At 37.2% G+C, this 25,128-nt stretch overlaps 1 protein-coding gene across 6 annotated transcripts in view; it reads left to right on the forward strand.

Moving 5' to 3' along the window:
* The window catches only part of ARHGAP10 (Rho GTPase activating protein 10), a 153,755-nt gene that overhangs the window by 40,551 nt on the left and 88,076 nt on the right, over positions 1-25,128 (forward strand). For 4 of the 6 annotated variants that reach the window (XR_001293905.2, XM_013951702.2, XM_013951699.2 and 1 more), the window contains exons 2-6: positions 1,935-2,030; positions 2,117-2,178; positions 15,894-15,965; positions 20,750-20,851; positions 23,191-23,301. Coding sequence is in view for 5 of the 6 variants with exons in the window: in XM_013951702.2 (XP_013807156.1) it covers positions 1,935-2,030; positions 2,117-2,178; positions 15,894-15,965; positions 20,750-20,851; positions 23,191-23,301 (443 nt within the window). In the remaining variant the exon portion in view is untranslated. Of the gene's footprint in view, positions 1-1,934; positions 2,031-2,116; positions 2,179-15,893; positions 15,966-17,706; positions 17,800-20,749; positions 20,852-23,190; positions 23,302-25,128 lie in introns of those variants that run through there. The other 2 variants (XM_067297800.1, XM_013951701.2) reach the window with 2 other exon arrangements.

The following is a 25,128-nucleotide window of genomic DNA, read 5'->3' on the forward strand; positions in this document are numbered from 1 at the left end:
TTTCTTCAACCCTTTGCACCATCTTGCTGCTCATATGTTGAGAGGTGCATGCACAGGTTTTAGAACCAATTGCAGAAAGGAGGAGAATACGTAGCAGTATGATCTCGCAGGGAACAGCACCATTACACAGGAGCGAGAGAAGAACTAGTAAGAAATGGGTGAAGAGAAGGGAATGTGACACGAGGAGAATCAGAAACCATTTTTTAGTTTAGGTTACGTCTTACTGTTCATAGAGTATTTGTGATTTATCCTTTTAAGTCATTGAACTGAACTTTCAGTGTAATATTGTATGTCAAAGTTGTACTTGAACGTATTGGATGCAGGATTTGACAGAAAGTTGTAAAAAAGTTTGTAGTCTTTCAGTTCTAGTTAATATTAAAGAACAAAATGCTTAGCTGGTGCTCTAGAGGAGGTGTTCTTCAGAACTGCATGTGATAACAAAGAGATTATAGATTAACTAAATATATCAAATTTTTCCTTAACCTTCTCTGACAACAAAAATGTGAGTAAAACCTTTACTACTGGGTACGAGTGTACCAGGGCACGCATCCTTTTTTCTATTGAGCCCTTCCTTCCTTCCAGAACTCGTGGCATTCCTAACCTGTACATGTCAGCACAACAGAAAAGTGTGTGTACACTGCTTATTTACAGTACTATAAATCCTAATAAGGGTTTATAATGATGATGTTGTGGCTGAATGTAGAACCTGATTACTTCCTGAGGGATGTAGGTTGTAGCCCTCTGACCCCAAATTGTCAAACACTAATACATAAAAATTGGTGGAGGAAAATAAGTTAGGAATATTGCAGAACTGTTATTATACAAAATTCATTTTAATGCTGTGCGTTTAACTTGAATAGATTTTTGACATGGTTAAAATCCATGGAATTTCTAGTTCTAGTGCAATGCTTTACTTAAGTATGGTTTATAAATAAACTTTCACTTGCAGAGCTGCCTCTGTAAAGTACATAGAAAATCCTAAGATATGTGTTTGTGCTGTCAGATATACTGGTGAATTTCAGTTAGCAAAATATCCTTTTCACAGAATCACAGAATTGCTGAGGTTGGAAGGGACCTCTGGAGATCATCTAGTCCAACCCCCCTGCTCAAGCAGGGTGACCTAGAGCACATTGCACAGGATTGCATCCAGGCGCGTTTTGAATATCTCCAGAGAAGGAGACTCCACAACCTCTCTGGGCAACCTCTTCCAGTGCTCTGTCACCCTCACAGTGAAAAAGTTTTTCCTCATGTTCGGACGGAACTGTCTGTGTTTCAGTTTGTGCCCGTTGCCTCGCGTCCTGTCACTCGGCACCACTGAAAAGAGTCTGGTCCCATCCTCTCGACACCCTCCCTTCAGATACTTGTACACGTTGATAAGATCTCCTCTCAGCCTTCTCTTCTCCAAGCTAAACAGGCCCAGCTCTCTCAGCCTTTCCTCCTAAGAGAGATGCTCCAGTCCCCTAATCATCTTTGTAGCCCTTCGCTGGACTTGCTCCAGTAGTGCCACATCCCTCTTGCACTGGGGAGCCCAGAACTGGACACAGTACTCCAGATGGGGCCTCACCAGGGAGGCAAGCACAACTTTTGCTGGCACAACTCAGCCACTCTGAGCGTTGTGGCTTGAACTTTTGTAGTTACAGGTCTGTTGGTACGCCCTGTGCCCTAACTTGTAGGATAGCGAAGCGTAACGGCTAATACTGTACACATGATTGCACTTGATTGCTAACCTGTAGCCTTGTATAAAGAAACCTGTGTGACAGATTCCCAGAAGAGAGACCAGAAGAGGGTTAGACAATACAGGATATTTTGTAGTGTACTTAGGCAGACCAGTGTTAAGAGTTTCTCATAAAAGTTGATTATGGTGGAGGCAGAAGGATCTTCCAGCCTTCTTAAAATGATTCTCTAATCTTAAATCTGTGTTCTGTTCTTTGCAGACCTTTCAGCAGCCCAGAGGAAATTTGCCCATTCTCTGAGAGACTTCAAATTTGAATTCATCGGTGATGCAGAGACAGATGATGAACGATATATAGGTAGGTAAGAAGTGAGTAGTAAAGGCTATATTTTGCTATGCCACCCTAAAACGTGACTAAACTCTTTTTTTGGTTTTGTATTACAGATGCATCACTTCATGAGTTTTCAAATTTTTTAAAAAATCTGGAAGAACAAAGAGAAATTTTGGTGAGTTGCAATAAAAATTTAAATAAGCTGCACATATAGTAAGGAATAAGATGCGAACCAGTTAATGTTGCTTACTGTTATGTTAGCCAGCAACCTGTTGATATCAGTAATTTATTGAAAGCTCTTATTGTGCAGCTTCTGATTCTGTAGTCTAAAGTTACAGACAGCAGCAACTTCCTGCTGAAGTGGAAAGCTGTTAGGGTAAAGGCAGTAACTATAACTTAGTTTAAAATGGTAGTGCCCAGATGAGTGGTGGTTGGGGGAAGGGGAAAACCAACATAAATTTGTTTACCAGTTATGGTTTTCATCACGCTTTTTTAATTTTATATAATACTGTAGGATGACTCCCAAGGTTGGGAAATTAGCAAACTTTGGATCTAGGATCTCCGTGGCTTCAGCTTCAAGACTTTTGTGGATTTGGCCTGCAATCTGCTGGCTGAATGCAGTAGCAGATTTACAAACTTTTTCTTTGTAGGTGAGCTATCTGGTGGAGGGTTGAATATACAAATATTTAGTTACTGTTACTCTGTTGTGTAGGAGGGTGTTCTTCATTCACGTATCTGTGCTTGTTTAGGATTTTAGTATAATCTGGGTCAAGATGGCTGTGTGTAGACTATGGGCTGAGAGCTCTGCAATACACTTTGCTATCTTGATTTCTTTAGGTGTCCAAAGGACGGGAGGGTTCTTTCTGCATTACACTGTGGTTCCCCTCTGAAGCTGTGTGTGCAGCTTTCCTTTCAGAGGTGGGATTCACAGAGCAGAGGATGTATACCTGATTTTCTCCTGATGTGCAATCAGGTCCTGCATCTGGGAAATGCTCCTAGATTTGCCTAGATAGCAATTATGTTCCCCAGTATTTGCCTTGTGACTGTATCTTTATCTGCCTGGAAGTCAGTAACTACTTGGCATTGTTGAGAGAAAACTGAGACTAATCTGCATTCTGGGCTCTTTTCTGCCAGAAGCTTTGCTTGCAGTGTAGGAGTATGTAGATGAGTGAGAAAGGAACTGGTGAGCAATTTTAATGTACGTTTATCTCTCTAGCAGTCCTCAGCCCAGTGATAGTTATGGTTCCTTGAGTGTGCAGTGTTATGTCTTGATAGGTTATTCTGATGTGGAACCATGTTTAGGTCAGAATTGGGGCTTGTGAATTGTCTGTGTTCTTCATTGTGAATTGCTTAAGAATGCTCTTCCACATGAAACAGTTTTTCAAGATCTTGAGTGCTTTGCCAAGTGGTAGGGATTTGATTAAGTATCTTGGAACTTCTCCCTTCTCCCTTCTCCCTTCTCCCTTCTCCCTTCTCCCTTCTCCCTTCTCCCTTCTCCCTTCTCCCTTCTCCCTTCTCCCTTCTCCCTTCTCCCTTCTCCCAACTCTGAAGTGTAGTGTTTACTCTGCTTTTTCCTGCCATCCATAGCTGTATTTTAGCAGTTGCATACATCTAATAAGTGAAAGCCTGGGAAATTTTATGATGAAAAATACTTCATAGACTGTCACATTATTTTCCACTCTGTATTTTGATCTCAGGTTTTTGAGAGATGTCAGCTTTGGGACTTAAGAATCATGTGGCACATTTCATTGACTTTATCAGTGGATCTTCAGTAGTGATAACAAATTACCAGCACACTAGGTTATGCAGAATCCACTGTTGTCTGTATGGTAAAACACTTTTGTTTTTCTGACTGAATGCCACAAAATAGTACTACTTATTGTTTTGGTATGCTGCCCATGCTTAAGCAGAAGGCATTATCACACTAAAAGCTTTTTTATGCCAATTCCTTAATAAGAAGAGTATGAAATGCAGTATCTGTTAAAACAGCAACAAAGTTTGAAAAGCTGAGCAAAATCCTTGTGGGGCAAACATTTAATTCTAAACAGAAGCAGAATATATTCTGAGTTGCATGATGTGTGGCCTTTTTTCATTGCATCTGTAGTCTTGCAAATGTTATGCATCATTCTTAGAGTGAGTAAATAAAAGAGAGGGCATAAGTCTCTGCGAATGTTATTGTGTGATGATAGGTAAGGATCATTTTTAAGGGCTGCTTCTCTGACTTCTTTGTTTGGGCTTCTCGGTGGATATTTCAACAGTGGCAAGAGCTCTGTGGCTCCGTGAAGAATATTTGGGCATGTTGCATTCACACATGTTTGGCATCAGAGATCCAAAGCCTTTCAGTTAAGATGCAAAGTTTACAGTAGAACTTTTTTCAAAGGTGTTCGCAGTCTTTATGTAAGCAGTATATTGCACATTTTCCCCCTCATCATTCTGAGGGTGGCTTGAAGGTTTCTGACTGATGACTTCAGTTTCAGTGCAGAGAATTGCGCATAAGAAGTTACAATCACATAAAATAAATTATGAAACTTAAGGCATTTCAGATATTGCTGTGCATTTTAATTTTTGGATATTCAAGAAAAGAGATAATTGTTCATAACCATATGTTAAATTAAACCAATTCATGCTTAAAATACATTCTAAACTCTGATGGAATGCTCAGCAACTACATTTCTTATGGTTTTCAGAAATTACTGTGTGGTGAGTCCAGAGTCCAGAAAACTTTCTATTGGTGTTGGCCATAAATTTACTTGTTTGATAATCATTTGTTTGGCAAATATTTATTTGGTGGACATTTAATGATTTCATTCAGATGTTTGAGTCCTACATTCAGTGGCTTTTCCATTTCTCCCACCCCTCTCAAAGGCTGCAAAAGTTATATCCCAACTGTCAAAGGATTTAGTGGGCTTGTGAAAAGGGAAGTAGGCATTAATCCAAACATTCCATTGAGTTGTTACAGAGTGGCTGAGATAAAAACAAATTGTGCTTTTCCATAGCTCTGAAGCTCAGTGACATCTCCCCAGGCAGATAGGAAATAGGTCATTTTGTCCCCGAGGGTATTCTGGAAGTGAGGATGATGATTATTATTATTTTGCATGTTAGAATGAATGGAATCCTAGGGCTTACATTGTCCTCCTGTGATACGAGTGTCATGGAAGTGCAGGGCTGAAAGGGGACTTCAGAAGGGTATGAGGATGGGAAGATGGTGATGCTGTGAGGCCTAGAACAGGCACCAACATGGTGATACTGAGATGTCAGACCCTCTGTCCAGATATTTTCCTGCCTGTCAGGGAGAATACCAAGCCTCCTTCTCACCCCTGGCTCTCCTAACTGTGGTAGCAGATTTGACTCTTGTGGTCAGAACAACAGGTTTGCTTTGTTGTCCTGATTTTGGCTGCAGTAATCAAGTGCAGGGCTGCCTGCTAAGTACCCCCAGACAGCACTGAACACGATTTGCCTGTGATTATTGTTCCTTTTCCCTCCCTCTTGACCCTTCCTTTCACTGCCTTTGTAGCTCCCTTTCCCCACTCCCATCTCCTTCCAAATAAACAACCTTCCCCTAATGAGTTATCCCTATTGGTTCTAGTTTTGCTATATCCATACCCAAATTTGATATTTCTGATACTATTCCATCAGTGATCTCAGCATCGTAGGGTACCACTCATGTGGTCACCCAGACTGTGCTGGCCTTGCATGGTCCCTCGAAGGTCTCCAGCACTCCCCTTCTGTTATCCCTGGAGATCAGCTGTTTCTCACATAACTTCTCTTTAAAGACTTTCGAAGTCTAGTCATCCTTCACAGCACCGTCTGTAACTTTTGTCAGCTTCTCACATTGCTATCTGCTGTATCCAGCAATTTCTCATGTCACATCCAGTAGTTTCCTGTTCAGTTAGCTTACCCCAGGCCAGACCCTAGTTAGTTGGCTGCATTTGCCTGCAGCCCTAACAGGTCTGATTTGAGGCAGAGTCATGTATACCTAGACCAATCCTGACAAATGCCTTTCTAACCCATTCTTTAAAAAAAATTCCAGGGACAGGGATTTTTCTAGTTTACTCCAGTGTTTAGTTATTCTTCTATTTTTCCCATCATATCCAACCTAAATCTACTTCACTGCAAAATTAACTGATTTTTTTGTCATTTGCCGCAGTAGTCATGCAGTCAAACGGATCACTTTTCCTCCATAGTAGTATTTTCATGTTTTGGAAGACTATCACACTTTCAAAGTGGTGTTTTGCCTCTGTATTTCTTGTTATTCAATTTCATTACACAGTCTTTAGACCATCTCTTTTTTATGTCAAAATTATTTTTTAAACCTGCTCTCTGAAGCACTGACATTTTCTCTTGGATATGTGTCGCTCCATATGTACATTAGTCTGGTGGACTTATTGGTAAGTCACACCATAAATTGTTAATGACAAATAGATCATGTAAGAACCTGGGTTCTAGTTTCCTAGATGATGCAAAACCAGATCCATCAGGGATCTCAGTTGAAAGGTCCTCTCAGCTGAACAACTTTTTTTCTGGGTACTTTCGCAACCAGGATATTTTTTCATTTTTTCCTATGGTTTGTTTGTCTAGACCAGGTCTCTGCTCTGGCTTTTGAGAATGTCATGTGGGTCAGCATAAAAGGCTTCACTGAGGAGACCAAATACTATGCTGATCTCAAAAAGGAAATTAGATGTTGTTCTTGACAAACCCACTGTAGCTTTTAACCGTTTCCAGTGTGCACCAGGACTTCTGAGAACCAGATCTGGGATGTCTGATTTGTAACTTTCTCAGTTTGTAACTCAGTCTCTTATTCGCACTTTTCCCATCCTCTGTAACCTTGCTCCATCTCCCTTTAGTCTGCTTTGTTGAGTTCTTCAACTACTCTAAAGCAAAGCCCCTTCTGACTTGAATGCATCTAATTCTTCAGTTGTGTAACATAAGAATATATCTAATTATTTTTAATAAATTCCTACCCTCTTAAACATCCCATTTTTGTCCCCCTTTGTTAGATAGTTTGTTATAATTAACAGAGATTTTTTCCTTTGTGAAGACTATCAAAGTCTACTGTTGTTTTAGAGTCAACTGTTGGGTTTTTTTACTCTCCTTCCAGTTAAATAATGGATTTGTATTTTCCTTTCTGTTTCTCTTCTGAAATATCTAAAAATCCCCTTTTCCATGATGTTTTCCATGACCCTTGCTGAATAAAGCATGTTTGTGCCTTAGCCTGTTGAACTCTATCCCTAAACGCTTATTTGTCCTTTTTGTGCCATCACCTCTCACTTTCTATAGGATTTCTGATACAATTCTGTTCACCTTAGTATGTTTCCTGTCACTTCTCCAAGGTAAGATAGTTCACTGTTTTACTTTAATATTGTCTCTTTTATTCTGTGCTGTGTTTTTGGCATTTTTTTATTCCTTCTGATAGTTTTCATAGGAATGATTCTGCCTTCTGATTTTTTGAGGTAAACTTTTTTTTAAAAGAAAAAGTCTGTTGTTCTTTTACTATAGTTCTTTTTCCTTTCCATTTCTTAAAATTGCTTGCAGTCCTTTCCTCTCAGAAGTACTTTTGCATTCTTAGCCAGTTCCACCTGTTTGTCAGAATCAAATTTAAAATACCTTCTCTACAACATGCATTTTATGAAAGAGAAATTAATCCCAGCATGTATCAGGAACATGAGAAACTATGTTTCTGTATGTCTTTTTTTAAATAAATATCTCGGCAAAGTCTCTATTTTCTTCTTTCCTCTTCTGTTACCTCCAAGGTTCTATTAAACAAAACAAAACAAAAACAGGGTTTTCCCCTGGTGTGGTCCCCCAATTTAAAAGCAGTTGTTAAGTTTCAAAGTAATACACTCAAAAGGTTTAAGGCAGAATTAAAATCTATGCAAAGTGGATCAGCTCCCTTATACTTATCTCTTCTGATGAAGTATTTAAGTACATGAGTATTTATCTCACAAGTACTTGCTCAACACACAGTGTTCGTGAATAGCTTATCTTTACTTTTTGTTCAGCAGCTCTCTGTGTTTAGTTTACACTATTTCTGCTCTGCTGTGAAGACAGAATTATTAATTTCCTTGAACTTTTCTTTGGTGTTCATCATGTGGGTATTCAAGGGGTCATAAGTCTTAATGTATCTTCACAGTACTCTTAAGTCTGTTTGAGGGAGCAATTACTTTACTCACTGATTTAGATAAAAAGTACCCTTTAGTTTTGGATGCACAGTATAAAATGCATGGGATATGCTTAATAAGAGTTCATGGCATTACATAGTACTTTGTATGTTTGTAACACAGCTCCTGTTAAGTCCACTGACAGCGCAGAGTGCTATAAACAATCCAAGTACTAAAAGCATCTGTCAAGAGAGTGAAAAACATATGGTCAGGGACCACTTCTGAGAAATGTGGTTGCCAACAACCTATTGAACATCTCAAATGGAGAGTTTTGAACATCTCAGGTACAGATAGAAGCGCAGATAAAAACTCAGTTTTTCACAAGCAGCATTTGATTATCTTAAACACAGGACCCAGATCCTTCTTTCCCTTCCTGCAAATTGTCCCATTTGATAAAACATTTTCCTGTTTTATAGGAAACAGGACAACTGCTGCCATTTCTCGTTACCCAGCCTTCATTTACCCCCTGCATGGCATGAAGCCAGATGGCACTTATATAATTATGGGAATAGGCACACACATGCTGAATTAAGGCTACCTTAGGCAAATCTCCCCATTTTAGTGATTCATGACATTGAATGTTTGTTTGTTTGTTTTTTGGAATGTCTCCACATTAATCTGTAAAATAGAAACGAATGTTGTCTACACAGTAGGAGGAATTATAAAAACAGTTGGGGTGTATTCTTCCCCACAAATATCTGTCTTAATATGACTGAAATGTTCCATTATTACTAGCCAACTCTTAGATAATTTTCTAATCTCACATGCATTGACATAATTCACTAGAGAATTTTGATTCTGTCATTTCACCAATGGGAAATGTTTAGAGTTGGCATTGTAAAATTATCATCAGTTCGAATTTTGCTGGTTGTTAATAACACCACTGTTTCTTGTGGAGGAGACAGCTCTGACAATAATTGAGTAGTTCATTCTTGGCTAAACACTGAAGCTGTTGTTCACCATTAGATTCCTTGCCTTTCAGCGGCATCTTTTTATTTCACAATGAGCTTTGTCATTAACAGGGAAAATGATTATATTATTTCCTTTCCTGAGTAGCCTTTTCACTTTATCAACATCTTTATGCAATCATGTATTTCGAAGTGCAGACTGAAAGTGATTCTCTATTCTTCTGAGAACCAAACCAGTTTTCTCATATGTTACATTGTTTAGCTCTTGCATAATGGGTTTGCTAAGAGGAGCTCTTTCTTTGGAAGAGTTATACACAGCTTTCCTCCACTTCAGATGGGGATAAGTTGATTTGTTGCAGTTTCTGAAATTCTGTCTATTCAGCTCTTTTCCTACATGCTTTGTTTATGACTTTTTCTGTAGTATGTTTCTCTTTATAATGGAAAGTGTTTCATAAGGATAAATGCATTCAAAACCCAGGACTCTTAAATAGCTAGCCCATATCCTTTTTAGTAAATAATCTCTACTGAATATCACTCTCCTCATTCAGTTCTCTTTTTTAAAATGGCAGAATTTATTATCTGTATTGTCTGCTTATTATATCAATTTAACTTTGTGAGGCCAGCAGTCTCAATGCAAGCATTCTTTTGGAGCAGAGCACAGAGTAGCCTATAGGTCATGGGAGACATTTTTAGCTGTCCTTTGGATCAATCATAAACTTCCAGTGCATGGAAAATAAGCTTTGGCTAGAAGGGGGACCCAGGAGTGCTGCCAGTGTTTCATCAGTAGGCCAAGGCTGCTTCTCTTAAGAAGGCTAAAAAGTGCAAAGAAGGGGAACTTGCCTGCATTTTGCAGCCTGTCGGGCTGTGGTTGATCTAGGAAATTCCACATGGGGCAATTTTAGAAAGTCTTCCTCTTACCAAACCACATATATTGTTTTCTTGAACATCTGTGACGAAAGTGATTTGTTGTTAGAGGTACCTTGGGCATCTCAGAAATGTACAAAAAGGATTGTATACAAGAATACCTTTCTATCTGATTCTTTTGCTATCGGGTGAGTTCCTCCAGAACAAATGAACCAAAGGAAGGGATGTCATTTTTTTATAGTTTCTACACACATGTGAAGACATCCAAGTATTAGTATGGTATGAGCTACCCTTAAAAATCTGTTAGTCTTTAGACTCCAGTTCTTTTAAAAAACTAAAAAAAAAAAAAAAGCCAAAGTTCGTAGTCCCTATCTGTAGCTGATAGTTTCATTTAGCTTTTAAGATTATAAAACTCCAGGGAAGGCTTTAGAACAGTGAGAAAATCCAGAGGTTTTTACAAGGTGAGATCTTGTGTTTGAAAACGAAATAAAGGATAGTTTTGGGTGTCAGTTGCACTGACTGCAATCATCAGTGCTGCAGTTAAATGCAAAACTAGTTCTGAAAGGTGGTTAGAGAGACATGCTGCTATTTCTGCTGGGCATAGTGGCAGGAGGGTTGGATGTGCAACCAACTGGGAGCATGTTCTTGTAACTGTAAGATGAAATCATATTTCTGTGGGAGAAGAAAGAATAGAAGATCAGACTTTGCAAGAAAGCTATTGCAAATAATGTCTAGCTTCCTCAGTAGTGGAACTGCATCTGCAAAATTACATAATACAGGTTTTCGGGCATAGACCTGAGACCATTTCAAGGAAATTTCATTAACAAACTAAGATGTGAAGCGGTAAAGCTTTTTGGAGGGAAGCTCAGTTTTTAATTTTTCCCCTTAAATCTTAGAGATATCAGAATTGCCTTTTGTTATAGGCTGAATACTGCAATACCTTAGGAAAAATTGTAGAAGAGCTATATCCTCTATAAGCAAAAGTGCAGCTGTAGGTAAGTAAATTTCTTTATTAGAAAGTAATTTTCTTTATTTAGCAGCAGTTATCTACTTTGTTATTGAATCACTATTAGCCCCATTCCCTGTTACACTGAGTAGGGCAGAACTTCCTTCCCAGATATAGTTTCATTGACACTTGCTCTGTTTCACAAGCTCTGCCCTATTGACCATAAGCCTCCTCCTTTGCTTTGACAAGGGAGAGAAATAGTCCTGCCTGTCTGCAAATAAATCTTCCCAGACAGTGGACTGGGAAACTTTAAACCGTCTTGCTATTTGGCTCATAATCTACATTCCAACTTCTATGATGAGAATTTGGAATTCAGTACTCCCCTGTCAGTGTACAGTCTATAGCAAGGTATATTTTTATGGCTTCCTCCCCTCACCCCCAAGTAAGCCCTTCTTGTATGAGTGGATGCTTAGCTTCAGAATGGAGCTGAGTCAGTCAGTGTACGTATTTATCTTACCACCAGGTTTTATTGATGAGCAACGTGTAGCCTTTCCAGTTCTTCTAGTACAGGCAGAGGTCTAAGGACATTTTTTAGGATGAGTGTTGGGAGGCCACTGCTGTATTTGTCTAATTAGCAAAACAAATTTTGCTTAACTTTAGGTTGATCTGGCTTTTGTAGCCACAGAGGCCAAATTGAGGTTCTGGGATGACTCTTGTGGGTTGATATTTCTTTACAAACCAAGCAAGCAGTCTCTCTCCTTCTGCACGAGAGCCTCATTGTGCCTGCCAAGGGAGCAGGAACTGGTTGATGCTGTATTTCTGAGACGGGCTGCTCCTGTCTGCTGCAGGAGGGTGAGAAAGCACGAGGAACGTTGCATGCTGGTGGCTGGTGCTGTCTGTCAGGTTACGATGTGGAGGAGGAGGTGTTTGGAGAAGCAGTTTCTCTCTAAACAGCCATACTCCCACCATCTCTGAAAAGAGAAAAAGTGACAGGCTAAATGGAGTCATCTTGTGGACTAGCGCTGACTCATAAGTTTGCTGTTGAAGCTAGTTGACTTGACGGAAGTAGCCAACAGCTGTAAATATAAGCGTACTTGCTAATGGATTTAGTCTATGCCTTCATGGACTGTTCGTGGAAAAAGCTGGTTTGGTCCCCTTATCTGCAACCTGTTATTTGTTGCTTTTGAAAAATATGGAGCTGGAAAAGTCAGGGTCATCATTGTTCTGTGAAATCTCTCTGCCTGAGCAGATGGAGTTCTGTAAAGGCATCTGGAATTAGGAGGTTTACCCAAAGCAGAAAGCCTGCTTTTAGATGTTGTTGGAAATGTTGGATACAGCGATCATCTGAGATGATCATGGTGATGGTGATTTTTGCTATCTACAGGCTTACATTAAAATTCAGTTAATTCTTTGGCCTTTCTATAGATCTAGGAAATAGAACGGGAATAGCATAAACACATTCTCAAGGCACATGTACATATTGGGTTAAACATTTTTGAAAGCATTCTTGAGACTTTGAGACTTATAAAGATGGTTTAAGATACTGTTACCTGAGACATGACCTCTTCATATTGATTCACTTATGACTAACACCATAGTTCCCCTGCTGGTGTTTAAAGTTGAGTATAGATTCCTTTCAGGCAGGTTCGGATAGCTCAGGGATATAAAGAAAAGAGAACCTTTTTGTGTGTGTGTGTGTGTGTGTGTGTGTGTGTGTGTACATACCCTTGAAGTAGACATTCCTGTCATCATAATCTGCCAGGATTAGAGGAGTAGGAGGATGAAAATTAACTCAAGAGTCAAGAGAGAAGTTGAAAGAGGAAGGAATGTGTAATTTTATATTAATATTTAACTTAAATGCCTCAAATATCTTTTCTTGGAAATGTTACAATTTAACATAGCCTTACCTCTTTAAGGAAGGCATGAGTAATAATGACAAATATCTTCAAAAGGCCCTAGTTAATTGTCCTATACCAGGAGAATTTCTTTTTCTTTCTTTCTTTCTTTCTTTTTTTTTTTTTTTGTCCATTGATCTGTTGTCCACAGTTTAAAAAAGCGGTATCTGTTGCTTTGAGTTCCCAAGCTATAAATTGACTAAACAAACAGTGAATAATGGCATAAATAATGTTTTTTTTCTATAAATGTTTTTGTAGCTTTTATGACCAGTATTGAATTCTAAGTACTGTAATGCATCTTGCTTCCTATATATTTAATATTGTGCATATTAAAATTTTGCACTTTGTTTTCATTTCTGCCAGTCAGAAGTGCAGCTCTGTAATTCATTGTTAAACCTTCCAGTCAAATCTTAGTCAACAGATTCTGTTTATAGATACGAACATTTATTTCAGTGAGGAGGAAATGTTCCTCCTGTGTTTTGTATGTAGGACTCGAGTGAAGCTCATGAGATTGATCAAGGAGTTCCAAAACTCACTTCACCAAGAAAGATTCGAGTGCACTGTTGTTTATCACAGATAGATAAAGCGAAGGGGGTGACAACTGATAGATATCTGCATGGTAGGCAAAAATCCTGCTGTTCTGAAGAGGCATCTGTTGCAAAAGTCTGTTGAAAGTTAGGCAAAATGAGAAACAGCTTTTTTGGGGAGAAGAGACTTGTTTTTCTTTTAATGAAAGAATTACTGGCATATCATACCAATGGCTACAGTGGAAGCTTTATTTGTTGGCTGTCTTTGGGAAAACATCCCATTTTGATATAAAGATTATTTTCTTCTTCAAACAAATTCCTTTAGTGGTTCTCATGGTTAATGCTACTCAGGAGTGTAGCAGACTAGGTGATTTGTAGCCAGCCCTTCTGGTTTATAAACCACAGCCCTTTCTGCATGTGATTTTTTCCTTCTGTTGCATCATGTTCCTGTGTTTTTTCTTTGACTTGGACTTCATGTTCACCATGCGTTCATTGCCTGTTGACCTTACCTTTACATGCTTGCTTTCTGAATGATTCCACTCAACATGGACTCTTACAGTCTGGGCCTCTCCAGACTATAGCTATCAGCATCCTGTCTAAGCTTTGCTCTGAGGAGACCTCATAGCTTTCCCTGTGCTTTGTCCGTACAGAGGAAACTGGCAGAAACAATTTAAACATCCTAAAATTTTCCAGTGCAGAAGGATTGTTCTGCCGTTTCTGGGAGAGTTTCTCCACTCTCATTTGTGAGAATCCTTGCAGTCAGCAAAGTGAGATTCTTCAGTCCGCAGGTGCTTCTTCTGTGGCACCAGGAGCTGTTTTGGGGGTTATCCTGTTAATAAACACAGATTGCCATTTCCTTCCTGCCACTTAGAATTTCCAGGAGAGTTTTGGGAGCCTGGCAAAATAACAAAGATCTGAGTATGCTAAAAACTGCCCTGAAGACTCCTGGTAACTGCTCAAGTAGTTAGGCTATATGTGTACAGCATGCCAGGTGGACTAAATCCTTCCTGTAGTCACATTTCCCAGCTCCTCTTTGGAGCATTTGACTTCTTGGGCTTTCTCTCTGCAGGAGAGGAGGCACCATTTGGAGTAAGGGTCCTACAGGTGCCAAGAGCAGAGGTTTGGGACGACCTCTTCAGCAAATCTCCTTGCTGGGCCTGACACATGGCACAAGTTGCTTTGTTGTCCTCCCCCACCCTCCCCACCTCTATGCTGGGCTCTGCTGTGTCATGGTTAGTCCAGCAGTGCTGTGTGCTTTTGAAACACAGAAGTGTCAGGCTTCCCTTTTACCCCGGCAGGGGTGTGCTTGAGGTTGCTTCAAGAGGGTTTGACAAAATTAGGAAATGAATGCACAAAGAAAAGGTTTGGGCCACAAAAACAAGTGCTCTAAAGTTAAGAAATATTTGTTCTAAGGACGACCGTGCAACAACATTAGTTTGGCCCAGACTTGCCAGCTATTTGGATTTCAAGTTAGAGGTATGGATTAGCATGCTGCCTGGCTATTTAAAAATCTGGGTTGCTCTGGTTACTGTGATTTGGCAGGATGATTCCCACAGTAATCCCTGCATGGCTCGGGGGGTGGGTGGAGGCAGGCAGCACTATCCAGATTTGCCTTGTGCCAGATCTCTAATGCAACCCTCTTGTGTTTTATGATAAGAGCTTTTTAGAAGTATTCCAGAAGACTGGTTTAAGCCTGCAATGTTTTGTATGAAACATTTCAAATTTGGAAAAAAAATTGCTGAAATTTCAAACATCTTCTAAATTCTAATTCTCACTTGCACCGAAACCAAACCTAACTTCACTTCATCTCCTGTGCAGCTTCATGAGAACTTGAAACCCTGTTTGGCCAGATCTAAATAAGGTTTTCAGTCTTACGATGGCATACTGTTTTCTTTTTGTTTCTCTTTAGTAGGGCTGTGTTACTGTTCCAGTAAGTGCACTGGTAGATGCTGTAAAATAGACTGATTAAAGTTTACCTAGTGAACTAAACCTCTTGTTTCTTAACTTTGCACATCTTGATTTTATAACTTAGGTTAACTTCAGGTTTTCTTAACATAATTAAAAGCAAGTATTTGGAAATACGTATTTCAGTGCTTGATGTCTTTATCTCTGTGTTAAAAGCTTGTTTTCTGCTACTCTTTCTGCAGCAGTTTGCAATGTTTCTGCATTGTTGCAGAAATTGTTCTTTCCCCAAATGAAAATTATTATTTGTACTTTTTCACATTCTGGTGTTTCACAAAATGTTCAGTTGCAGAGATTGTTGACCTCATCTGCAATACTGGCACATGTGAAGCAGTTAAAGTTTGGCTGCAGCCTGTAAATTTCTGAAATTTCTGCATTTGCTTTAGATTTTAATTTTCATGATAGTGGAATGAAATAAGAGATTGGAATGAAGTAAGGGATGGAAATTTCAGAAGCGCTTAAGTGAACTCAGAGCTGTGATTTTTTTGAGTTAGGACTTAGACTTCTAACTTGCATGTTTTTCCAGTTTTTATCCTACAGCTTGCTTTCTTTTTTCTTTTTATTGCTGACACTAAAATGACTTGTCTGACTGGCTAAAGAAACCTAACCCTTGCTCTTTTTTGTCTTTAGGCACTCAGTGTTACTGAAACTCTGATCAAACCTTTGGAAAGATTTAGGAAAGAGCAGCTAGGAGCTGTAAAGGTTTGTCCCTCACTTGCCTTTGTGAAAAGTTTATTTTAATTTCTCTACTTGGATTACATTGCAGTAATGACATGAATTTGGCAGACACATACTGTTGTTTATATTTCATGTGTTCACACTTTTTTTCTTTTGGAAACTTGCTTCAGAAACAAATGGAAAGTATGTTTCAAGAAGAAAAGAATGTGTCCTTTCCTTTCCTTCTCTCCTCCCCCTCCCTTATCTCTTCTGTCTGGAATATGAGAAATACTGCTAACAACCTCATCTTATTCCTAATGGGTAACCCTATTCTGCCTTATATTTGCTTGCAGTTGCACAATCAAATGTTGACAAATACTAACTACCCAAAGAAGCTCATCCATATGCTTTTAATTTTATTTTTTTGCAGCCTGTAAAGTGAAAAGTGCCTTTATTCTACTTTTTTTTTTTTTTGATAAATAACTCATTGCTTTGTATGAGTAGAAGAAAATAGGGGTGGAGAGACCAAAGAGGTGATAGGGTTTCAGTCAAAGTAATTTTTTGGATGAAAGTTGTTGCCAAATTTTATTTTAGGGTTGTCACTACATTGTGTATGTTTTCAAAAGCTAAAAGTAAACTTCATGTATCAAATAAAGACTAGCTTTGGATAAATGTAATAAGGACACAAAGTCTGACCTCTCTGTACATGTCTGCCTTCCTTCCAGTGAGAGAATTTAATTGCTTATAAAAAGTAAAAGTTAGGGATAGCTGTTTAGCACTGTCTTCTGTTCCAAAAACTCATACATTTTTAAACTACCACTGTGCACATATCACTAGCAGTGATAGCTAAGATAACATTTCAGTTACAGGAGAGCTAAACATTTTGACTGTAGCAGGAACAATTAAGAATTGAATTTTCCAAGTAATTGTTAGTACAGAAAACATTTTCTGCAATATTTCAGTGAATCCTAAGAAGTTGTAAGTGAGCTAAGTAGTCTGAATACCCTTTTTTCCTCCTCCTCTTCATGTCTTCTCTCCTTTTGTTTTCCATCCCTCCCCAACATGCAGTTTGTCGATTTTGCAATCTGATCTCTGGTCAAAAGCAAATGCTTCTGCAATAAAAACAGTGAACTTCAGGTGCCAGTTTCTTTGGTTTTCTTTTTTCCTCCTATTGGTTGAAGGTAAAATTCCCTCTGATGCAACACCAGAGTGAAAAGCTTTTGTCTTCTGTATTGAAGGTGCAAATACTTTTTCTTGCTCCATCATAAACTAAAATACATATACATGTATGCATACATACATGTACACATACACACATATGTATGTATGTATGTCTATAAAAAAGAATATGATTTCTGTGTTCATGAATGGAAAAGCCTCTATTGATCATAAATCTTTATGATGCAATAGTACAATGATCTTTGCTTAATTTCGTGGGCTTTTGAGAAATGTATCAGCGGTCTCAACCAACATAAAATAGAAACCTGGTCTATAATTTGGGTAATCTTTTAAGGAAAAAGGGAATTAATTCTAACTGTAGCCCATTATCATATAAAAGTTGTAACAAATCGATTATTTCAACACAGTATTTTTGATGTTAAGGGATATTGCCATTTTTTGAGTGAGAACTCCTAATGTTTTAAATTATCTGGTTTTTCTGCTTCGCTCGTTTCCAGCAGTCAGAATTCTGTCCCTGCTGTTTTGACCATGAGAAGTTGCATTCTCGCAGTGTGCATCTCGTATTGCATTTCCATGTGGGCTGCTTCCTTTGCCTCTCCCTGAGCGTCGTTTCTGTGTGGTGTTAAATAGCTGACCTGAACCACTGTAGAAGTAGCAGCAATTCACTGAAGGCCATGAATCCTCTATGTCTAGATCTCTGGTAAACTAAATTGTAAAATGCTTGTTTGTATGGAATGTTTTCTATATAAATGCAAGGTCACTATTCATATAGGCTGTATCTATATAATAAACTCAAAAGATTTGTTTTAAACCTTCAGGAGAATTGAAACTTGTTTTACTCTTTTGTATTTTATATTCTCAGTCAAAATGCAAGGTAAACTACTTTTTTTTTTTCCCGGGTTGAAGCTCCTATTTTGTGAGTTAGGCTTTTTTAGACAGAATTCTCAGTGATTCTAAATGGAACAGTGTTGCTTAGTTCTGGTGCATATAAATAAAAATTCTCTAAAAATATTTAACTCTTTAAATATTCAATGCAATCAAAGTACTGACACTGGAAATGTAATATTGCATCATTCTAAAAAATAAGTTACAGCATCTAGTAGTGAAATGCATCTGGAACACTGTATGGTATTTGCTTTGGGAAAAATTTACACTCTGCTATTACAAAGTAAAATTTGAATCTGTTGCCTCAGATTTTACTGCATCTTCCTTCCCCTGTTGACCTGTTTAAAAAAAAAAAAAAAAAAAAAAAAAAAAAAAAGAGGGGGGAGAGAGTTCAGTGCCATGGTGCTGGAAGCTGAAGCCCTGTTGATTTACCCCTTGGTGAAAGATATTACACACTCCATTTGGGATTAGAGCAGTAAAGGTTTTTGCTGTCTTCTTTTCTGGAACACTCAAACGTTGACCAGAACAGTGGAAATTTTGCAAATATAAACACAATGATATCTTTTTTTTTTTTTTCCTCTTTCTACCTAATCTCACATATGCTGATACATTATCTTTAGTCATACTAATGTCACATGCACGTTGTATTGTTTCTCAATTAGTAAGGAATATTGTGGATGCTTCTTTTTTTTTTTTTTTTTGTAAAGGATCTTAGACTCCTAATGGGAGGGAAAAAGTAGTATTTTTGATAAAATCCCATCTTGAAAAGCAATCTTAAACTTAGATCCCTTTTTTAATAAAATGCTGTCTTCAAAACCCAATGATCCAGGGAACAGAAAGTTGCATCATGTCTTATAATTTACTAAAAATGAAAAGTTAAGAGAAAAAAAATGAGCATGTATGTCTGTAGAGTTTAACCAGGATGGCATTAGTATTTAAACATACTGATGTTTAAATGAGATTCTTAACAGACAGAACATGGAAAAATATTTTCATTGAATTGGTATCTTTTTGATGACCAGATTGGGGTTTCTTGAATATGGATTTTAATCTTTGATTTTACTTTTTTTGTTTATTGTCAGCTGCAGTTAGTTGTACTAAAATAGCATAAAAAGTAGTTGGTTAATTCATCAGTACTGACTTCTGAAATGAAGAAATGAAAGGTTTGTTTTACAATACCTTCTACTAAATTAGATCCAAGTACTCATATTTCCCAGGAGCCTGTGATGACTGTGCCTTTATCAATACTATGTCACTTTGGTCAGAGAAATGGATTTGCACATGCAAATGATATTCATGAGAACAAGTTAGGTGATTATGCGTCTACACTACTAGATGTGTAGAAAATTGAGTTTATCTGCTAGTTTTTGAAGATGCATAAAATACAGAAGCCAGTCACAGGCCACTTTGAAAAAATATTTGGTAGAGTGTTCTCTGAGAATGCTGAATATTTGTCCTATCATTTCAAGCACCTGAATCAATGTAAAAAAAACTTTTAAAAAAAATTCTTTTTAACATTCTAATCTTAATGCCTTTTTTTCAGTAGCCAAATAGTTATCAGGTCTTTTCCTATGATTCATCTGAAGTGATTTAGATTTCAGATTATTTGATCAAGAAGATATACTGGTTGCTTAATGTGACTGAATTATGACTACTAAACACTTCCAGCATATTCTTCATAGATAACTGAATGCCGCAGATTATTTTAAAGAAAAATGCTATGATTCCCAGATACTTATGTATTCCATTGTTTTCTGTTCTTGAACTCTCTTTACCCACTCTTGTATAACTCCTATGGTATGAACTGGGCAGCAAAACGAAAATGTTAAAGCACTATAGATAGTAATCAAAGAAGGCTTTGTTTTACTAATGTAAAAATTGGCTTACTAAGTATTACATAAAATGCACAGCAAACTTCCCACATTGTACTGCTGTGAAATTATAACAGTTAAGAAACTGAAACAGTTGACTAAAGAGCAAACTGGATGATGAAACAACTGAAAGACGGTATCTCTTATATATGAGAGGATATCTTGATCACTCATGTGTCCTTATAGGGAAAAAAAATAACTTTCTGAAATATTCAGAATTATGAGTTGCCATGCTGTTTTTTGGAAGCCTCAAGTTTCTTAGAAATATCTCAGGTGTATTATTTCTCTGTTTTTTTGTGGAGATTAATCTTTGTTTTAAAGAGTTTATCCTCTTCTCATGGATGTGACAACAGGGGTAGAAGTAGCAATTCAACACAAGAGACCTTTAAATGGCTTTCAAATCAAGAAGTCTTAAGGAATACAAAGTTGTATTCATTTTCTTTTTTTTTGATTTGTGAAGCTGTTGGAATTTATTTTTTACCCTTTTCCTGTGAATTATTGGAAATTCTTTTTCTTTTTTTTTCTAATGAAATTGATGTTTCCCTTGAAGTCCTCCCTGAGCATCATGAAAACTACAATAAATCCAGATATTTTACACTTCAAGGGATGGTCTTTTCTTGTTTTGTTTGTTTGTTTTTACTTAGAAGATGCAAATATTCATTTGTGTGGTAAGTGCTACCATTTTGATGCAGTGGGATTTCAGCTGAAGTTAGCCTTTAAATTAATTTAAGAAATGGTTTGGAAAGGTACTTTTTTTTAGTTATTGGAGCTTTGATAGTTTCTGTTATCTTCGTTTCTGGTTTAAGTACAGCTTTAAAAGAAGGAAGAAATAAGGAGTTTTCTTATGTTTTTATGTATGTTGTATAAATGAATGTTACTTTGTTTTTTGTATAGGAGGAAAAGAAGAAGTTTGATAAAGAGACAGAGAAGAACTACAGTTTGTTAGAAAAACATTTAAATTTATCAGCTAAGAAGAAAGAGCTACAGTTACAAGAGGTATTGTGTTGCTCTTTTTTCTGCAAGTTACAAGCTTTTGAATAGGTAAATATATTTTATGTAAGTGCAGAAGCACCATTCATTGAGGTAATAGAAAAAATTCTGTCAACCAGAAAATTTTGATGAGAAAATTTCTATCTGCTGAATCTGATGGTGTACCCCTACAGTTTTCTGAACATGTATATGAAATACTGAACAACTTGTTACCTTTTCAAGTAGTTAAGGCAATAGCAAAGTGTGATTATATTATGAAAAACTCTACATTTCTGGTGAGGTTTTACCGTATGTGTTGTTTGCATTACATTGTACGTATTGACTAAGTGACTCGTGTTAATGCTTGCTTAACACTAAGAACAACAAGGCTTGTAGTCCTCACACAGCTTTTTTGTGCTATGTTTTTTTTCTTTCTCATGTTTTGAAGATCCATGTTTTTCAAATAAAGCTAAAAAAAAGTTTGTTGACAGTTTATGACTTAAAACAAATCTGTTTTGCCTGACATCCCTTCTGTCTCTAAGGGTTTATTATAATCATCCTTATTTGTAATAGCTTTTATTTCTGGAGCAACAGCAAATAATATGTGAGAAAACAGCAGAGAAATCTTGCTGAGATTTGTTGTAGGCAAGAGGGATTTTTTTTCCAGAGATATGTCAAATTATTAATTCTTTTTGTCTGTGAATGCCTTGTGTTATTGAACAATTGATATTTTCTTCCTGTCAAATAATATACACCCATTGACATCCTTCGTAAGAGTTTGTTCATAGAACTGGCCAATTTCCTAGGAACTTGAGAACTCGGACCATTTTTGAGTTTCACTAGCATGTTCCTTCTGCATATTGTAGTTGCAACATAGGCCCTGGTGTGCTTTGTGTTACCCCAAAACAGTAAACCGACAAACGACAAAAAAGGAAGATACGTATAGAAACAGGCTGACCTGGGGCTTTAATGTACTTTTTGGTGTCCTAGTAGGCCCACTTCATGATCATTTTCTATGGCTACACTTCAGTACATGTGTATCTTGTTACAAGCTTTGGTGACAATTCAAACCATTCCTACACTGCACGGTGTACAGGATACATCAAAATGGCTTGGCTTTTTGAAACTGTGTTTCTTACAGATGTGCATATGAGTGCTTTATTTTTTTAATGCCATTGTTGTTATGGCTCCTTAGCCATTAACAGTTTTCTAGCACAGAGCATCAAAGCAAAGCATGTCTTAAGACAAAAGTGTCTTAAAGCTAATTTGACTTACCCGCTTAGAGCATAGTAGTCAGCGTTCTGCCTGAGGCATGTGGTCTTAGCATTTAAGAGAGAGTATGTGATGGGAAGTCTGGTCCTTTCACCTAGCCCTTTTTTCATTCTCTTTTAGAGGAATGAAAGGACAGAAGCTTTTGTGGAACTTATAATAGTGTTTAGTATTATTACATGGCCAAGGACCAAGTTTTTATTGCTTAGAATATGACTATGCCTTTTCTTTAATGTATTTTAGTAGTGGTTTCCGTTACTCAGTTCTTGAAGTTTTAGAGTTTAGTGTGAGCACATGTACCATAAATATAGCATATATGTATTATTTAATTAAGTTAGACATTTAGATATTTATGTCAGAATGAATGGTAGGTGAAATATAACCGATTAGAATCAGTATGATGTTGACATTTCATCAATGCTGAATTAAAAAACAACTGCAGCTAATAAGGCTGCATTTTTTTAATATTTGATATTCTGTGGAAACTTGTGAAAAGTCCAGTAAGTGATTTTTTTTTTTCTAGTGTGTTTTGGGTTTTGTTTGTTTGTTTGGGGTTTTTTGCTTCTCTTGCCAATCAGAATGAGCGCAGGTTTGGGGTGGCTATAATAGCATAAAGAAAATATTTCATTTCCTATAAACAGCAGTTATTCTGGGTATAGAGTAAAGCTTACAGTGCCAATGATCTTCAGCATTAGCTTTTTTTCCCTTGGTTTGATTGCAGAGATGATTACCCCCTTTTCTAATGGAAGGTGCTGTTAGCTTCTTCTCTCTGTTCATGCAAGCACCTTTTCTATGTTACTAAATCAGTACACAAGTACTTGCTTCAATGTATTTGACTTGCATTTCATTGAAAAAAAAGCTTGAAGAGGTGTTACTGGGATGTTTCTAAAACTTTGGCCTCATGAGTCGAAACAGCACACGTTATCTCATAAAAGGAATACTGATGCCATTTACAAAGTTAATGAAGAAGCACTGTTATAAAGGAACAAGGCTGGAGAAAGTTATCTTATGACTTGCCACTTGTATACTATGCATGTGTCAGTTCGAAGTTACTGCAAAATGTCTTTGGAACTTCATTAGCTATATTCTGTGCACAGGCAGACAACCAAGTGGAGCAGAACAGAAAACACTTCTATGAGCTGTCCCTCGAATATGTGTGCAAATTGCAAGAGATACAAGAACGGAAAAAATTTGAATGTGTGGAACCTGTAAGTACCAGTGAATTCAGTTTTTAAGAAATAGTCTACCCTATCATACATAAGGGGGAGAGAGAAGGAATGCGAGTGGGCAAAAGGAGATAAGCACTGATTTTGGATTTCTGAGAAAATGTATGTAATTGCATAACTTAACAGAATTTAAAGCAGTCTTGTTAGTGTGCAAATCTGTGCAAGTTCCTCATACAGACGCAGTTAACCAGGCAGGTCAAATCTTACCTGGATAATTACAGCTGATCTAGATCCATTGATGTTGATTTTTTAGAAAATGTATGAAACCTATGCTATACTGCAAAAACCTTGATTTATGGTGCGAGTTGGAATAGAGGATTGAAAAGGATGAATATGGGGTCAGACTTCTTTTTGTATTTGTTTATTTTTTAACCACTGAAATGTTATTCTTGACTAATGTAGAAAATTTCTTTTTCAATCCGATGGTTGCATGTTACAGCTTTGTTACTTTAAGTTATATCTGCACTTCACTAAAAGCTGCTTCTAGCTAAAAAACTTAGTATCAAGGTGGTCTGAAATGTTTGGCCTTGACCAGAGTTGAATCTGTGTACAAACTAAGAAGTTTTGCTGGATTTCAGTGAAAATCATACATGTACCAATCAGACTTACCTCAGTCTCTGAGAAGAGCTTGCTCTAAAATTTTCTGAAATGTGAGTTAGTTTTATAACATAAATGTAACTTAATGAAACAAGAGAACAGTAACTAATCCTGAGATAAAGGGAGGGCATATTGTAGAAATTATTTCCATTGACTTGTGCTCTGAAGTCTATGTTTTTGCGCCAAGTCTGTCCATTTGTTCTAATGCAATTGTTTCAATATAATAATAACAACAATAATAAAATCTAATGTCCCTAATCAAAGTAATTGGTTGTTATGGAGTTAATGAGAGCTATATATGTTAGTATGGCTTATTCTTGCATGAGAAATTGTTAAAATAAAATTCTTAATAGAGAGTAAACCATTTAAAACATATTGGTATTATTTAAGTAGTGGTAAAATGTTATGAATTTTTTAAGTCTTCTCTTAAATACTTTTATTATTTTGGATTCAATAATTGTGTTTCAAGCCATTTGAATCTTCCTCAGAGCCAAACTAATGAATCTTCAAATTATGTTTTTAAAACACATTTTTCTTTCTCTTTTCTGAAATCTTCTCCCTGTTAATGGGTCTAAGCTTTATGTTGCCCAATTTGTATTTGAAGTTTTCACTAGAGTAGTAAACTGAGATTATTTACTACCAAATTAATACCAAATACTCTCTTTTCTCTACTTAACATGTATTTTCTAAATCTTGCTTTTTTAATAGTCAAGTTGAAAATGGCTTATTTATAAGTGACTTCCAACTTTATTGAATCTATTCTTTGCTTTGTTCTCTTTAATAAAGAGAGTTGTTCTTTCCTGTGTCACTCACTTCTTTTCAACAACCTGAAGGAAATGGGAGATGTGTGCACTACTGCACCTCATCCTATTTCCAGTGTGGTATAACTCTTTCTTTGAAGTCAAAAGGCTGAAATCAGAAACTTCAACACTGATCATTTTCTGGTTCTGACAGAAGATCAGATGTGCATACAAAAGGCAGTGATGAGTAAAGCTGCTGCGGGGGGAGCTCCCTGCCCTAAAAAGACTGTTTGACTCTCATATGATAGGTAGAGGAATTCATCTCAACATGGTCATTAGCAGGGAGGGATATGACCAGGAAAATAGTGACTGAAAGACAGAATTATCATCGTCTCCTTGTACACAATATTTATTTCAGATATCATTGGTATTAGACCAGCTGTGAGGTTTCTGAAAATACTAAATACAAGAA

This window comes from Apteryx mantelli, chromosome 5, assembly GCF_036417845.1.
Source record: "Apteryx mantelli isolate bAptMan1 chromosome 5, bAptMan1.hap1, whole genome shotgun sequence".
In the NCBI taxonomy this organism is placed as follows: Eukaryota; Metazoa; Chordata; class Aves; order Apterygiformes; family Apterygidae; genus Apteryx; species Apteryx mantelli.